At 44.4% G+C, this 12,105-nt stretch overlaps 1 protein-coding gene across 1 annotated transcript in view; it reads left to right on the top strand.

Annotated features, from left to right (window-relative positions):
* Positions 1 to 12,105, top strand: part of EYA2 (EYA transcriptional coactivator and phosphatase 2) — a 224,478-nt gene that overhangs the window by 144,885 nt on the left and 67,488 nt on the right. The window contains exons 8-9 of the mRNA XM_081033652.1: positions 2,366 to 2,508; positions 8,431 to 8,514. Of these exons, the coding sequence (XP_080889778.1) occupies positions 2,366 to 2,508; positions 8,431 to 8,514 (227 nt within the window). The remainder of the gene's footprint in view (positions 1 to 2,365; positions 2,509 to 8,430; positions 8,515 to 12,105) is intronic.

The following is a 12,105-nucleotide window of genomic DNA, read 5'->3' as shown; positions in this document are numbered from 1 at the left end:
GGCAAATTATATGTGTGTGTGTGTGTGTGTGTGTGTATACATATATACACATATATATGTATACATATACATATATACACACACATATATATGTATATATATAGTGACTCCATTTGTTTGAAACAAATGGAGTTTGTTTTACAGTACAAACTAACTGATAGTGAAAGAAAGCAGATCCATGGTTGCCTGGGAAGAGAGCAGAGGAAAAGATTACAAAGAGATCATAAGGGAACTCTTGGAGATGCTGGATTTGTTCATTATCTTGGTTTCACAGATTTATACATATGTGAAAACTTGTCAAATTGGGCACTCTAACTATACGTGGTTTATTATATGTCGATTATACCTCAGTAAAGCTTTTAAAATAACTAAGGAGAAGCACTTTTTAAAAAAAGACAAAGAAAAAGAGTAAAATGACTCCAAGAAAGGTTTATCTAAATTGCTCTAGCCTGTGTACCTCTAACTATGACCTAGAACTTGGACGCTTCTTTCTCAAGATTATATAAGATTGGGAAAAGGGTTGTGTGTTTTTTTTGGCATCCCTAATAAATTGGCTCCACATACACCTTATGTAGACATTTCTAGGTAGCTGGTGTTTCCCCCTCTTTTTAATAATATTTGCCTGGGTTTTAATGGGGTCTACAAATGTTTTCTAAGGTCCTATAATAGCCTTAGACCGACCAAGTAAATTAGGATAAACCTTATTTACATGACTCTTAAGCATCTGCAAATTTATTTACTTATTTATTTACTTATTTATTTATTTATTCCTCCTCCTCCAGAAGTAAGTCTTTGCTAGGTTGAAGTTTGGGAATTTCTAACACTGTATCCTGAAAATGATGGGGAGTTGGAGACGGCCCAGCAGTCCTGACAACTCAAAATCACATCTTTTCTTAGTATGTCCTTAGTCTGCTAAGAAGTTTTATAAATATTATATAAACAAAGTTCTGTCCTTTGGGTTTTGGAGGGAAGTAGTCCTTCCAAGATAGGGGGGGAAAAACACACACACACACACAACTCAGTCCATTGCCAAGTATTTTTAGACAAAAGCATTTCCCCCCGATGATCCAAGAACTGGTGATTATGGAAGGAGAGATGGAATCCACAGGACACATTTGGGAGCTAAACAAGCAGCTGTAAACTGAGAAAGTGGGATGGGATGTCTTCTAAGGTGCCACGCTGGATTACAGTTCTGTCACTCAAGTGACAAGAGCACGCCCCAAATTTTAGTTCTGGCTCTACCTCGGATATGCGGGGTTAACAACAGACTTCTGTCCTCTCGCTAAGCCTCAGTTCCTTCATTAGTTCAATAAAGATAATCAAGGCTAATCAAAAGCTATGTATCTAAAACTTGCACACGTAAGAAACAACACAACTCGGATGCTGGCTTTGGGACCCGAGTGCCACAGGGTGCTGCTCACTTGTTCAGGGTGTGAGCTTGGCAGCCCCTCAGCACCCGTGTCCAGAAACACCACCTCGGTGAGAAGCAGCAGGTGCCTGCCCTCTGCCCTGCCCCTTCTCACTGGTTTTCATGTGTATGTGAATCTAGTAGAGCCAGATCTCGATTCACATCATTTATTGACATCTCCTAATTGCCAGCCCTGTGCTGGATGCTTTCGAGTATATAATGTCATTTACTTCTCAAACGGACAAAGCTCTTAACAAGTAGACCTTAAAGAACTTGCTGTGAAGAGAGAATGGAGCAAGCTGCATAGGAACAGGAACATGGAGAATTCTCCCCCATACTCCCCACCATCACCCCCACCCCTGCCCCATTAACCCCAAAGGAGGGGTCTCTTAATGGGAAAGGCCCAGCTACACAGAAATATTTATCTTCTTCCTCATTAGTCTAGGGATTCTCAGGCTTTAGGATATACAGAGAGTTGTAAATCCAAAACGCTGTTCACTGTAATTACAGCTCCCCCAGCGGCCCCGCCCTCACTGCTCGCTGCTCACGGAGTCTCAGGTCCCTACTCAGATGTCCCTCATCCATGAGGCCTTCCCTGACTTGCCTCATACCACTTAGTGACCTCCCATCCGATGTACTCTATCACACATGTCCCCACCGGGCATATTATATATTTCCTTATTTGTCTAATGTCTCTCCTGTCTCTGGAATCTGGGTGCCGTGAGAACCAGGACCTGGAACCAGGTCTGCTGAATAAATCTTTGCTGGATGAATGAATGCTCATGAATGGCCCTTTAAAGGGCTCTCTGGAGTAATTTGGATTCTGAATGGTCTTTGCCTTCGGTGCTGCCTTTGGGACCTACCACTTTGTCATTACATGGTTCTGGTGTGATATTTCTTAGGAGAAGACACTCAGCAAAGCTTCTGATATGTCCATCTTCCCCTTTCCTCCACCAGCTGAATATAACACACACAATGGACCTTCCACACCTGCCAAAGAGGGAGATACGGACAGGCCGCACCGAGCCTCCGACGGGAAGCTCCGAGGCCGGTCCAAGCGGAGCAGTGATCCCTCCCCAGCAGGCGACAATGAGATTGAGGTAACTCCCACGGCCTCTCTGTGCCTTGGGGAACGTGCTCTCCATCTGTGACCCGAGCAGGAGAATGGGGGACAGAGTTTTGTCCAAGTACCTGGGGGAGAATGGCTCTTTGTGTTCACAAAGTGCATTGACAGAGAAAAGAGCATTTGCAGGAAAACTGGGAAGAATTAGATTGGCCACACAAAAGCACTGTTGACTGATGGGCTAGGAAATGTGACCCTGGAAATAGTAAAGAATTGTGGCTCTCAAACCTACTAAGCCGCCGCAGAATCATCTGGGAGCTTCTGAAAACCTGGACCCCTGGGCCCCATTCCCAGAGTTCCCAATTCAGCGGGGCCTGAGACCTTGCATTCCTAACAAGTTCCCAGATGCTACCGATGCTGCTGGGTTGGGGACCACTCTTTGAGATCCCCCATAAATACCTCAATGGCCAGTGGACCTTCCCTGCCGGGTAGGGTGGCTCTTAACCCTGGCAACATATTAGAATCACCTGGGATACTTTTTAAAATACAGATGCCCAGGCCCCAACCCCAGAGGAATTAAATAAACATGGCAGGGGTGGGGCGGTTCTCAAAGTTCCCCTAGTGATTCTCATATGGCTTACACGTTTATCTACCTGGAGACAGGAGGCTGGCTCGAGTGAGCATGCACCGTTTCTATGATTCTGAGTTTCTCAAAGAGTGGTTCCCCACCTGGGCTGTACCTTAGAATCTCCTGGGGAGCTTTGAGAAATCTTCATTCTGAAGCTGCACCCAGATCAATGAAATCAGACTCCCTGAGGGTCAACCCAGGCCTCGGTATTTTTAAACTCCGCAGGCGATTTCAGTATACAGCCCAGGCTGAGAACGGCTGATGTAAGGGGTGCCCCGATCTTTATTGTAATAAAGCAAGTGTAGGGTTAGTGGTCAGGCACGGACATTTTCCCAAAACAAGCAAACGAAAAAGAACAGCATGCCCGAGAGAAGGGGGAGGGTACTAGTGAGGACAGAGGGTAGACAGACACGCAAAAAACAGGTCGAAGCAACAGTTATCAATCAACAGAGAAAAACGGCATGTACACTAGTTCATACGTCTTTGCAACAGGCGGTCATTTGTTGGCGTGAGTGTGCCGTGGGTGTGTGTAGAGTATCTCACAGCCAGTGTCGGTGCGAAGAAATCCAAATGCATCATCATCACATCCCTTTTCATAATCCTGTCCAATATATGTAGCAGCTGCAAAGCTTGAGCCAGTTAGCCCAGTAACTCAGATTTGCTAAGAAATACCATTTTCATCCTTTCCTTAAAATCAAGCTAATTTTGACTCTGAGTCCCCATCCCATCTGGGTGGTAGGAAATTCCATCTCATTGCTGGAGCACCTCCCCTCTCAGAACTGCATGAGAATCTCAGGGTTCGAGTGGTCTCAGAAATCAGAATACAAACTACTGACGTCCAACTTGGCTTGGTCACTGCCACCTTCCTCACTGCCAGTGCCTGCAGTGGTCCAGCCGTTCTCTGGGGTTTCCATGCCATACACCGGGCACACACAGCCTTGCAGACAAGAATCTCGGAGTATAAACTGCAATCCTTTGGTTGCAAGCAATAGAAACCAGTTCCGGTTACTTAAGCAAACAGGAATTTACTGGGAGGAAGACATAAAACCAGGATGAGAAAGAACCATAACAAAGGCCATGCTGAGGAATCCAGGAAACCTTCAGGGTGCCAGGCCCTGCTGGAGAGTGAACCGTTTGAAATTCTAGTGTTATGTCACTCGATGTTTGATTCCAAGGAGACTGCATCCCACTGACCTGGCTTGGGTCTTCCACTTGCTGCCAGTTGACAGTCCCACCCAACAACGCACAATGGGCAAAGAAAACCAGGGGCTCTTACCAGGAAGGGGTGGATGCTGGGGGCACAAAGGACAAATGTCTTCACTACTAGGGCTGAATCACTTCACCAGTCTTCACAATCAGGGCTGTATCTGTTGTTTATATGGCTGATGTCTGTTCCAACCATCCTAGGTGTTAAATATTTTGAACACCACTTCTGTCCCCTGCATCTGATGCATCTCCAGCAGCCATTTCCTCTGAGAGCTTGACCGCCCTGGGGACTTGCCACAGAGCAAGTGTTTCTACTGCTCCTGGACTATTCTCAGTCCAGGGTCGTTTGTTCTTGCTTCTCCTCTTATTCTTAAAGGCCTCCACCTTCCAAAATTGAGGAGACTTCCCTCAGTCCCCTCAACAAAAGGCAAGAAGGAAGTTTATTGACCTCAGGTTGTCCTGGCATTCTGCCCTCCCATATTCTTGAGGATTTTCTACCAGCTTGAAGTTGCAGATCTATAGAAATCATGGAGAGCAACCCATACTTGAATATATTTTTTAAAAAAATGTATTCGGTCACCTCACACGATTTCTGCTCTTGGTAGGAGATGGTGGGGGTGGAGAGACATTTTTCCATTAAGTGGAGAAGGAGGTGGGGGTAGAATGGAAGTCAGGGATTATGGGGTGCTATTATTCTGGAAACATCTGCTTCTTGATTCCAGAGTAAGTACCACTGGGCAGGAACGGTTGAAAAGGTGTGAGCTGTGTTTCACTTCTGTGCTTAATGTCAGCATGGAGAGTTTGCACGGGTCACACCTCTTAAGTCTTTGGCAGTTTTGCTAATGACTGAAGCCCACGAGAGACAAATTATGTGGAGAAGTGGAAAGGAGGAAAATTCTGAGTTTGTATTAGTTAAAAATCCCTTGGCTGCAGGTGCCAGAAACCAACTTGAGCCAGCTTAAACGAAAAAGCAGAATTTATATTAAGGATACAAGGATTCTTGTAGAACCCAAGGGCAGGGCTACAGTGGAGTGTCACCAGAGGTAGATGGGGCAAGAAAATGCATTTACACCTTCTCTCCCCACAAGCCACAGTGAAGGTGTTAGAATCGACAAGCCATAGTGACTTTTCAGTGTCCCCACATACCGCTTCCCAGGCATGGCTCTCCTCAGGCCCCTCATTCTGCTTCTAACTGAAGCCAAGTCCTGCAAAAATGTTGTTGTCTCATCTCTCACCCCTCTGTTCCTCTCTCTCTGCAGACTGGCCTTCCTTGTCCTTCAGATCATATGTCTACCAACATGACCTAAAGACAATGAATTTCTATCTAGAGCCCAATTTTAAGTTCCCAAGGAAAGGCCTCTGACCTAACTAGCGTCAGGGACCCACACTGGCCCAAACCCCAATGGGTAGGGCTTAGGGGCACCATCAGAATGCCACCAAAAACCTACCCACTAAGAATCTAGGGCAGGGGAATAGCATGGTGGGCTAGCGGGGAAGAGGGACAGAGCTTCTTCAGAGGGGGTGTCATGGGTAAATTAGTTGAGCCTGCATTAAATTTGAAGATATTCATGGAGTTTTTTAAATTCTCTTTCCAAAATTTCTAAGTTTAACTGATCCAACCCAGTTAATTCAGATAAATTAGGCTTAGCATATTTCACCCCCAGAAGCACTCCTCAAAAACAGTGGTTTTCAAACATTTTTTTTTACCATGACCCGTAGTAAGAACTGTATTTAATATCATGACCCAGCACATACATATACATAAATATAACTAGACACACAAAAAAATCACAAAACACTACTCAGGTCTGCTAATTGTTTGAAAACCCCTGCATTAATTGACCTTTTTCTTTCTACCTACACCCTTCTCTTTATTTTTAAAGACGTGGCAAATGCTAATATGTAAATACAGCCACTGAGTTCCAGAAAGGTTTCAAAGGTGGCCCGTTGACAATGGCACACTGAGTAGGTATTTGCACCCCTCTCCCCTCTGCTGCCCAAGCCCAGCCACACAGATGATCAATCAGGCCCTTTGTTCTTAAAAATAATGATCACCAGAAAAATGAGGAAAACCAACAGTATAAAAATATAAGATAAGTATGTAGGACAAATGCCAGGATAAACATGTAAGATAAAGGTCAAGAAAGGTAATTTCAGAAACAGCAAAGAACTTTAAAAAATTCTGATTGGTTTCCTTGTAAAGATTCAAAGAACTCTTGCAGCCATAAAATAAGAAGTATAAGCTATTGGGAAAGGAACACTCAGAGACAAAGAGTTACTATAAATTTTAAAACGTCAGTGAGAATCGAAAGTGGAAGAGAAAGTTTAAGAAATCTCTCAGAACATAGATCAAAAAGACAACATTTTTTTTTAAAGATATCCAGTATCAATCCACAAGGTCTAATTTGACTATTGGAAATTCCAGAAAAGAGAAAACGGTGGAAAAGATGGGAGGAAATGATTTCAAGAAATAAGATTGAAGACACTGAAGTGCTGAACACCATCAATTAAAAAAGACCACACCTAGATATATCCTCATGGAAATTGAGGATACCAAGTATAAAGAAAAATCCTTAAAAAAAAACCCGAAAGGAAAAAAAAATAACCACAAAGGACTGAGGACAAGTGAAACACCAGACTTCTCATCAATCATGCTGAGCACTACAAGATAATGGAGGAATTCTTTCAAAGATCTAAAGGACATTGTTTCCCAATTAGAATTCCGGATCCACAGGAGCTGCAGAGCAAAATAAAGGTACCACCAGATATGCAAGAATTCAGGAAGATTATTTTCCATGCACCCTTTCAGAAGAAGCAACTTAACGATGTATTCAACAAGCAAAACAAGGAAGAAAACCAAGAGAGATTTGGGATCCAGGAAACGGTGGATCTGACCCAGAAATAACAGTAAAGGGAAGTCTCAGAATGCTAGCTATGCAGCAAATCTAAGGATGACCCAGTCTGCATTGGAGCATTCTGTCACTGAGGATGGATATCTTTGATACAGAGGGTGTGGCGGAATTTGAGATTCTAGTGAAGGCACCTTATTGGAAACAAGAAAATAATTAAAGCAACTAATAAACTCTAGCAAAAACAAAATGTTGCATGATTCCTATGTGAACACACTGAGATATGGCATGGTTTTAGTCGGGATAGCGTGCAAGAAAGGAGAATGCATATGACCTTGATGGTGGGAACAGTCTCCTTCAAGTGGCTCTGGGGTTAGGACATTGGAACCACAGAGAAGGAAGTGAAATTCTAGCACGTTACTTGGCTCTGCAGTGAACAGTTATCACAAGATATAAGTGGTCTTTACTAGTTACCAACTTTAAAAATCAACATATAGACAGAGCACAGAAGACTTAAGTATAGTTATAAAACTAAATACACAAGCCAATCTGTCCACATTGACAATGCAAAAGTAAAGCTAGAGCTGATACATGTCAGAGAGGGGAGGAGGTGGGGAAAAGAATAGAGACACCAGTATCCAATATCTTCCAAAGTGCGTTTACTGTGTTAACCAAGGGAGAATGTCCATAGCTGATGGAATGGGAAACAGAGCGGTTCACATGTGTGAAAAATATAAAATTCTGGAGAAATGGTGGAGATTACCATGAGCTAAACCCCAAACCTCCAGATTGCTAAGTCAAAAGATATTGTCTAAATTTGGCACATCAAATAAGGAAAGGTATAAATATGTTATTTAGAGTTGTGGAGGTAACCACCAGAATTGCTGAAAACAGAAATGGTCAGAAGTAGCTGGACTGATGGTGAGCTATGAATGTAAAATGGTAGTATTCATTTTGTCAAATGAGTTATAAGATTTTTATTACTGTGCTTGGACTGAACTCCTTTTTTGAACTGTCATGTGGAAGGCAAAAACAGGCTTCTTGGTTCTGGCATCTATTGGGTTGATAGGAGCTCAGAAATTGGCCATCAGCGTACTCTTTACACAGCTGAGGTTGGATGGGGACGCAAGGACACATCAGTGAGTTGCATGTTTTATAACTTAAAGATAATGTTTTTCAAGACTCCTTTTTCCTCCAGAGAATTAATTTCTGCAGACATTAAGTCAGATGCAAGTGAGTCCATTTGTCTCCATTCTCTTCCTCTCTTTCATCACAGCGTGTGTTCGTGTGGGACTTGGATGAGACAATAATTATTTTTCACTCCTTACTCACGGGGACTTTTGCATCCAGATACGGGAAGGTAAGATTCCATTTGTCTCTTTTTTTTCCCCCCCAACATGACTGTCTGTCCAGCTGATTTGTCCTGGGAATTGTGGGGGGCAGTTTATGAGGCAGTTTCTCCAACAAAAGCTGCCCCTTTGGGTCAGCCCAGGTTTGAGAACGCCTATGGAATTTTCCCTTGACATGTGAAAATTTAATTAGCTTCCCCTTCTATTGTCTCCCATGCCTTTTCTTCCAACACATGAAGTGTTCAGCGTCCACTTAATAGGATATAAGCTCATAGTCGTTGGCTGTCTCTAAGCGGGCTAGGGTAGGTTGCAGCCAAAACCAGTAATCCTAGCTAACATACGAGGTAAAGTCTTTTTCTTCTTCCCTGTTGTTTATCTTAGTGTCTCCAGCAGATGCATTTAATTTTCCTTCCATTTTTCTGAGACAAGGGGGAGGCATTTTGTCAGCTCCAGTATGGCTCTTAGCAACAGCTTTGCAAATATATTATCGACAAATTATGTTGGGGAACCATCCAGTTCGAATGCTGGGCGAATGCTATGGGCTGAATGGTGGTGAATGGAAGAAACGTTGAAACCACCTGAACAATACAACAACGAACCCAAGTGCTAAAACCCAAAGCCTGCCGATTCTTTGCATTCATGCTGAGGGCTTTCCAATACCCCACGTGTGGATGCTCCAGACGTCTGCCATCTCTTCAGGGCGACAGGTGGGGGTGGCGGGGTGGAGCTTCAGAGCACGGGCAAGTTACAGTCTCATCCGAGGTGAGCAACCTGCTGGCAGCTGCTGCCACGCCTGAGTAGGAACCATGAGACTCACCAGCGACTGGAAAATATTTCTGTTTCTGTTTAGAGACCAGGAATATGATTTGACATCACCTCATGGCTTTTCCAGCTGCTCGTGTTTTTTTATGGGAGTTATAACAAGCTGGATGTGTAATTAGCAAGATAGATTTATCGTCTGCCATTATGTTGTAAAGAATATGAAAATGGTGTTGGTAGTGCAGAAATCTCTTACTGTGTAGGAATGCTGTTAATATGTCTAGCAGTGCCTGCGGGAAATCCGGCGTGCGTTTTTGGACTGTGCATAGCTTAGGTAAAGGATGGCCGAGTCAAGAGCTGCTGAAAACACCTAAGAGTGGAGTTGGCCGCCATGGAAGAAAATTGGGCTGCCCCAAAGGGGCCACTATAGTGAGTTGCCCTCTAGGTCTGGGTGTTCCATGGTTTTTCTGGCCACCCTGGTAAAGTCGCCTTCCCTAAAAGGCATTCTTTCACTCTTCTTTCCCTTAGAGATAGCCCACTCTGAAGTTCTAAGGCTCCATGCAGCAAATTGGTTCCTTAAATTGTGTACGGCTTTGTAATCTTAGGCATGATGTTGGTGTTTGTGTCTCACCACCCCTCCGTAAACCAAATTGTGAGCTCCCTCAGGACAGGGACAAAGCTCAAAGGCCTTTGTGAGCCCCAGGCCACCTGGCCCTTGTGATTCCTCATTGCCAGCCACCTCTCTCCAATCCTACCACCTAATCCCAGCTATCTTCACCTCCAGCTACCTCCTCTCTTAGCTTCCATTCTTGCCCTTTACAGGCCCCTCCAGAGGGATCATCCCAAAATGCAAGCCTGATTAGGGTCCTCCCCGGCTGAAAAATCATCAGTGGCTTCCCTGTTGACAAACCCTACCCCCAGCCTCCAGGACCCTTTATGAGCTGGCTCTTGCCCCCACTCTCCAGCACCGTTTCCTACTACTCGTCCTGAGTTGCTTTCTGTCCTCAAACCTGTCATGTTCTCTCCCTTATCTTCTGGGCTTCTTCCAGAAGCAGAGCTTCAGACACACAGTGAGTGTGGGTAGTTTATTTGGGGGTAGATTTCAGGAAGCATCGGATGCAGAGGGGGGAATTGAGACAGGGAAGGGAAAGCAGCCAATGCAGTGGGCATAAATAGTTTCTGCTGTGGGTAACTGGGGGTTGGTCCCACCGGGGACCCCTGGGAGACTGTGGAACACACCTCAGAGTTGACCCACCCAAGGAGGGAGGGTGCTAGGATAGTAATCTACAGATTCCCTTCCACCATGGGGTGAGGGCTTCTCCTAGGGATGTGACCTCCCTGCCCTTCTGGCCTAGGGCACGTGCTAACAGTAGAAAGCTTCCGCATGTACAGGAAATGTAACAGCTGAGGGGGTCTGGGGGGGAGGCACATTGGAAGCCTCTGTTATAATCTAGAATGTTCTATAAAATTATTTTACTAAGTCAAATATTACTTACCTTTCAGTTCTCATTGTAAATGTAGCTTTCTCCAAGAGGACTTTCCTAACCACTTCCCTCCATCTAAATTGCATCTCTCCCCATAACTATTTCTCATTTGTATTATAATTATGTCCTTATTGCCCGTCTCCCTTCTAGGCTATATGTACCATGAGGTCAGGGACCATGAACATTTATCAACCCAACTAAGTACAGTGCATGGGTCAGAATTGTCCAATAAATATTTGTTACATGAATGAATCAGGGCAATTCACTAGAATGAGAGCCGCATGACGACAGGAACTCTTTTTCCTGTTTTGTTTATTGTTTTATCCCAAATGCACAGAACAGTGCCCCCCACAGAGTAGGCATCAAATATTTGTGGTAGGGAGGGAGGGAGGAAGGAAAGAAGGAAAGCGGGGAAGGAGGGCAGGAAAATAGCATCAAAACAAAAAATTTCTAACTGGTGGCCACTGGCCAAATTCAGCCTGCAGACATTTTTTAGTTTGGCCCCTTGAGTGCTTGAAAAAATGTGAATTTGTCGCCAACATTTAAAAATCAGGAGATTGCACAGACCAAAACTATCCAGATTTCCAACTCTTCTTGAAAACTTAGAAAATTTGGCAATCCTGCATTCCCAAGGGGTAGCAGTCAGCAGGAGCTGAGTGGCGACTGCCCTCTTCGCAGGGGTGTACGATCTCTAGCCCATCCCCAGCCCCCACCTGGCCTGTGTTTAACCCGTTTATGGCACCCTCCTGACCCTATTGACATCTGAGTGTCAACATTCATTTTAGAATTACAGAACTACAGAAGGTATGAGCTGGAAGGACCCGAGGCCATCATGCTCAATTCATCTCCATAGTACATAAGGAGAAACTGAGGCTGAGAGAGAGATCACCCAGGACAGAATGAGAGTCAGACCCCAGGCTCACTTGCCTCCCTATGTGCTCCCAGGATGTACAGGGAAAACTGAGGTGAAAAGCCCCTGGGGCCTACAGGTGTCCTGTGCAATCTTCACTACTCTTCTGGAATTTTCCACTCCCTCCTCCAGCGCTCTCTTAGGTGAGGAATGAGTTTTTGGGGGGTTTTTTGTTTTTGTTCTTGTTTTGTGTTGTTTTTTTAATTTGCTAAATCTAGCAACCCTTAGAGAGATTCAAAATAACTGGCTTAAACAAGATAGAATATTTTCCTTGTCTAGCAGTCCAGGTATAAGCAATTCAAGCTGATAAGGCTACCCAGCACCAGGGACCTTCTGCTTGATTCTCTGCCATCCCTGAAGCATTGCCCTCATTACCAAGATAAAGCATAGCTCACTCCCATGTCTGTACTCCAGCCAGTGAGAAGGGAGAACAGAAAAGGGGGAATTTA

This window comes from Rhinolophus hipposideros (genome assembly GCF_964194185.1).
Source record: "Rhinolophus hipposideros genome assembly, chromosome: 22".
Taxonomy (NCBI): domain Eukaryota; kingdom Metazoa; phylum Chordata; class Mammalia; order Chiroptera; family Rhinolophidae; genus Rhinolophus; species Rhinolophus hipposideros.
This window is presented reverse-complemented; position numbering and strand designations above follow the sequence as displayed.